The 6,000-nt window shown below is 43.8% G+C and overlaps 1 protein-coding gene across 1 annotated transcript in view; it reads left to right on the top strand.

Moving 5' to 3' along the window:
- Positions 1 to 538: 538 nt before the first annotated feature.
- The window catches only part of CLDN18 (claudin 18), a 28,868-nt gene continuing 23,406 nt past the window's right edge, over positions 539 to 6,000 (top strand). Inside the window, exon 1 of the mRNA XM_029940823.1 lies at positions 539 to 758. Coding sequence (XP_029796683.1) covers positions 539 to 758 — 220 coding nt within the window. The remainder of the gene's footprint in view (positions 759 to 6,000) is intronic.

Here is a 6,000-nt window from a genome sequence, read left to right as displayed (position 1 = left end):
TCTATCCTCCATGCTTCTTAGTATTGTCCATTTTTTCTATCTTTTTATTTCTGTCTACACTTTGCATAATTTTCTCAGTTCTATGTTTTAGTTCTATTTAATTTATTGAATTAAAGCAGCAGTGATACTTGGGGAAGCCTTCACAGATGAAGCCCTTTCATCTCCAAGTATTTTTGGGGCATGACCAACCTGAAGTCCCTTCCAGGCAGCACCCTCTGCCTCTGCACCTGCTTTACCCTCTACAGAGGGGACCTGGCTAATCAGAAAAAGAAACTCCCTCTGAAGGTAAACAGTGAGTAGAGTGTACATATGGTGGAAAACAAATGGTTCTTGGTACCATATTGTGGAAATTATCTCACTTGGGTAGATAAAGGAGAAGGGCAAGTCAGGTGGCACTGCTGAGTCCCCTCCTCCATGACATGGCCCATGTGTGACGTGTGCACCAGCCTCTCTGAGAAAGCTCCATCCCTACACTCTGCACTCTCAGAACTCGGGTGTCCCTCTGTCGTGTGGCGCTCTGTCAACACTGCACCCCATCATGGCCGTGACCGCCTGCCAGGGCTTGGGGTTCATAGTCTCACTGATTGGGACTGCAGGCATCATCGCTGCCACCTGCATGGACCAGTGGAGCACCCAGGACTTGTACAATAACCCGGTGACCGCCGTATTCAACTACCAAGGGCTGTGGCGATCGTGTGTCCGAGAAAGCTCTGGCTTCACTGAGTGCCGGGGCTACTTCACCATGCTGGGGCTGCCAGGTAGGACTGGGTGCCGGCCTCCTGCCAGGGAGACTGAGGCCCCTGGCTGGGGCACCACAGAGGGACCGCTGGGGAATGAGGGGCAACAGCTACCACCACCAGCATCAGAACAGGAGTGCAGGAAGCTTATGGAAAAGAGCTTTCTGAGCGGTCAGGGCTCCTGTTCTTCTAACTGGATGGGCCCCAATTTTCTCCAAGGGCTGCACCTTTTAAATAACTCTTATGTGAGCAATGGCATTGGGACTCCATCACACACAGGAGCAAGATTCAAGAGGCCCATACTTTAGCCCCTTTCTTCCTTTAGCCCCAAGATTCCCCCTCTCTGAATTGGGAACTGTGAAACTGAAAACAGAGCTTCATCTCTAGGCCCTTTGGAGCCCGGGCCTGGCTTCCAGGGGAGCCTAAGCCCACAGCAGCAACAGAAAGCGGCAGGGGAAAGAGATAAAGAAAAAAACACCCGAGTGTTGTGTTTTCTCTGGGGTGTACAGGACGAGCCCCTTCTCTGTGGCTCTAGGTTCCTGACCTTCAGAAATCCTGACCACGTAGGATCAGATTCAGGGTGCTCTCCGCACCTTGGGGCACGCTAGATTTGCCATGCAGGCCAGGTGTATGGGCTGTGATGCCCATCTCCCCAGATTGGAGTATTAGCCATGCAAGGACTGTGTGTTTGTTTGCCTAGTAGATTGGTCATCTTAATTTGAAGAAAAATTCAAGTCTCAAGAGTAGATGTTAAAAGTGTAAAAAAAGAGTAAATGTTAAAAGTGTCTTTCACTCACATCGCAGAATAAGACAATGAATAAGCTGATCATCTTTCTTTTTTAGTTATTTATTCCTTCCATAAATATACATCAAAGTTTTGAGAGGGACACTGACCCAATATGGACATTATAGGGGGCACTGGGGACAGAAAATGGGGCTTTCCCCTCCAGAAGCTTGCCATCTGACTGCAGGGCCAAGACTCAGACACACAGAGAAGGTAAACAAGGGAAGACTTGAGGCACACACAGAATGGGGAGCTCGCTGTAACCTCAGGGTTCTTGGGGCCAGCACCCCCAAAACAGTGTGAGTGCACCCCAGGCTGGGTAGGACAGGGCGCTGAGTGAGGCCAGAGGGCCAGTGCTGTAGAGGTGGGATAAGGATGGAACTGCTCCAGAAAGGTTCCACCAAGGAGGAAAAACACTAAATGAGCTTTGGAAGTCAGGTCGGGTTTGGAAAAGGAGCAGCAAGAGAGAACAAAAAACAGCATGAGCAAAGGCATGAGTCCTCCTTGGGGGAAAATCAGAGTGACCTTGGCTGGAGGAGAGGGCTTGTGTGGGCACAGTTGTAAAGGGCATTGAATGCCAAGCTTTGAGAGGTAGGGACTGGGTGGATATAAGGCCATGAGCCGGTTCCGTGGGTGACCAGTTGCGGATTCAGTGGTGTCTCCCTCCACCAGGGACTGGAGGAAAGATGAGCCACACCCACATCCCTGTATCCTGCTGACCCAACCTGAGTCTAACCATCTGTCCTTGGGATCCTCCGTCACCTCAATACAAAAGCTCGAGATCTCACCAGAGGCTAGGACCTGGGTCCATGCAAAGCTAGAGGACTTGATGGAAGGAATCAGCCTAGAGCTGACCTCCTGCCCCCCAGCGACCCCGTATGACATCTGAGGAGTTCATGCTGCTTCTCAAAGGGCAGATAACAATGGTGGATCCTGCACTAGAACTTGACTAAGCAACTGGCTTGCAACATTTTGTGTAACCTCTGCAAACCACCTGTGAGCTTGGTGCTATTATTATCGCCTTTTTAGAAACCAGGAAAGTAAGTTTGAGTAACTTGCCCAAAGTCATGTAGATAGAGCCGGGGCTCATGCCCTGTCCTGCCATCCCCTAAGCCCCAGCTCATTACTCTAATATGGAGCTCTGAGATTCTCAGACTCGAAACAGGAATCTCTCCTGACCCAAAGCAGAAATCCCCAATGCAGAGGGGACTTCCTAGCCTCACCTCTTACCTAAGTCTGGTGCCCCAGCCCCAGACAGGCTTCTCCGTGGGCTTGGGAAGGATGTCCTGGAGTAACAACAGCCGTCAACATACCCTGCACCTGTTTTATAGATGGAGCCTCCGAGGGGCAGAGCGACTTGCCCAAACTGTGCCAGACTACAACCGTTAGGCTTTCTCTCAGAAACTTTGTAGTGGGGTGTGTGTGTGTGTGTGTGTGTGTGTGTGTGTGTGTGTGTGTGTCATTATGAAGATAGTTTGGAGAAGTATTTTTTAAAAGAATTCTGTAGGAATCCCTTTTAAAGGGAAAAAACCTCTTATAAACTCTCAATGTTGATTTAAATTGTACTTATTAACAGACAAAGATAGAGCCTCAAGTCCAATTTTGCATTTTACTTGTTTTGGTGTTTTGACTTCAATATTATTAACACAGATTCTCTATTTACATACGTTTGTTTTACAAAATGGTTTTAATAAGTTTGAGGTACTCACATCTCACACCAAGCCACACCTCTGCCATGTCTGTGGTAATGACGTTTCTGTGGCTCAATAGCTCTTTGCAGTGGTCGTGTTCATTTGAGGTAAGGTTGTATTAAAATGTAGCTCTAAGGTTATCAAGCCTATTATTTCTGGAATTGGGGAGGGAACATTCTCTGCTGTATATTTACTGCCAAGAACTGCTGCAATCAGGTGTATGTAAACACAGGACAGTGCAGTGCTTGCTGGTGAAGGTCACAGGGTGTTGACCCCAAGGCACAGGTGCCTTAGCTTGGAGTGTCAGTCCCACAAAGTGAGAAAAAATTCCCCTGACCATGTTTTCTGTTTGAATGGACAGAAAGAATGAACCCTTTGTTCGTATCGCAGTTGAGAATACAAATTTGCTGTCCTCTAGTATAAACAAGATCATTAACACCAACACAAACATGAACCATAAGAGGCCAGCCTGAGGACCTGATCCACACTTGTCTTCATCTCCCTTTCACTGTCATTGAAATGAAAGTGTAGAATTTTTAAATTTCCATTGAGAAGGTACACACTCCCAAAAAACCCAAGCACAGACTCTCAGGCTCAGGGGGAAGAAATCTGGCACAACCAAACCCTCCACAGAAACTCCAGGCATAGGACTAGCCATCAGCCTCCCTAGATAAAATCATTTCACTAGGCCTAACCTGTCCTGGGCTGACCGAGTTTGGACAAGGTCCCCTCCTGGCAGAGATGAGAAAGGAAAGACAAAGCTCCGGGTCTTTCACACCCGGAAATAATAGGAAAGTAAATAACACAGAAATTGTGGTATTAGAAGGAACATTTATTTATTCAACAAACATTTGTTGAGCACCTACTATGTCCCAGGCTATATGTACATGGGGAACATAGATATCACAAATCCAGAAAGAGACAAAGAGCAAATAGACCATTGCCATGCAACATTTCTCGGCCTCAGCATTATTGACATTCTGGGCCACAGAATTCTTTTTTGTAGGGTGCTTCTCTGTGCATGATAGAATAGTTAGCAACATTCCTAGTCTCCACCAACCAGAGGGAGTGGCAGCACCCTTCCCTACCCAAGTCAGGACAAACATGTCTCCGGACATTGCCTTATTTCATGTGAGGGCAAAATTAGACCCAGTTAAGAATCACTGCAATGGAGTAAGTGTCTTGTGTGGTACAGACGTGAGAAAAAGGCCTCCTAAAGGAAATGAGACCTGAGCTGAGTTACTAAGGACATGTATGAGTTACCCAAGAAGAAAGAGGTGTACTCAAGAAAGAGAGCATCATCTGGAAAAGACACAGTGGCATGAGAGAGCGTAGCATGTCAAGAGAAATAAAGTAATTTAGTTTTGTGTTGTCTGATATGCACTGAGGAGGGGGCAATACAGTATAATAATATGCATTAAACACTTAGGAATAATATCTTTAAATGTTTTGCAAGAATCAGGATGCCTGGGTGGCTCAGTTGGTTAAGTGTCTGACTTTGGCTCAGTTCATGATCTCAAGGTTCGTGGGTTAGGGCCCCATCACTGGGCTCTGTGCTGATGGTTCAGAGCCTGGAGCCTGCTTCAGATTCTGTGTTCTTCCCTCTCTCTCTCTCTGCCCCTCCCCTGCTTACACTCTGTGTCTCTCTCTTTCAAAAACAAGTAAACATTAAAATTTTTAAATGTTTAAATATTTTGCAAGAATCAAAATGAAAAAGAAGCTCTACTGAGAAAAAGCTGTCTTAGTGGAAATATATACTACAGGCTCCTATACAGTAATCTTATAAAGATGGGAATTTATGGAGATGTGAATTTGTCCCAAATTAATGTAAAATAATAAATACTATTTAGTTATTCTTATTATCATTATTACTAATAAAATTTACTGAGACTTTACTATGTGCTAGATATTAGTTTAATAAATTAACACATAATAGTATGCATAATTTGCATAATTGTATGCATTTACATAAATTATTTGTGCATACTTTAATTTTCACAATGACCCTATGAGGTAAGTAGTATTATTATCTCCATTTTGTATATGAAGAAATTAAAGCACAGAAAGATTAAAGAATTTGTCTAATGACACTGTTGTAGTGAGGGGCAGGGGATTCAAACCTAGGCACTTTCTTTAGAACCTATGCCACATACCAAGAATTTTAATCAAAATGCCAGCAAGAGTTTTCATTCAGGAATTTGACAAAGTTGTTTATCTATAAGAAGAAGCACATGAAATTAACTTCTAGTCGTTTTTTTAAGAATAAAATAAAAACTGAGATACCTGGGTGGCTTAGTCGGTTGGGTGTCCCACTCTTGATCTCAGCTCAGATATTGATCTCAGGGTCATAAGTTCAAGCCCCACTTTGGGCTCTGTACTGGGTGTAGAGCCTACTTTAAAAAAAAAAAAAAAGAACAAAATAAAAATAGAGGGCTAACTTCTAGATATTTAACCAAAATCTAAAGCTATAGGAACTAAAAGTGTGCTTTGGCCCAAAGATGGACAGACAGATCAATGGAACAAAGTCTAAAATAAGAAAAACATATATGTGAATTTAATATAAATAGCGGGGGTTTTACAAAGCCATTGGGAAGGAAAAGATTATTTAATAAAAAACTGTGAAAACGACACAATATTAATTAGCTTTCTTGAGAAAAAAAGAATTACAGTAGCAGTCAACATATATATCAAAATAGATTCCAGATTAATTAAATGTAAATATATATAAAATACTTTTCAATCTTCTAAAATTCTAAAATAATTCTAACATTGTTTTTATCTCCTAACT

The sequence above is a fragment of the Suricata suricatta genome, chromosome 5 (assembly GCF_006229205.1).
Source record: "Suricata suricatta isolate VVHF042 chromosome 5, meerkat_22Aug2017_6uvM2_HiC, whole genome shotgun sequence".
Lineage (NCBI taxonomy): Eukaryota > Metazoa > Chordata > Mammalia > Carnivora > Herpestidae > Suricata > Suricata suricatta.
This window is presented reverse-complemented; position numbering and strand designations above follow the sequence as displayed.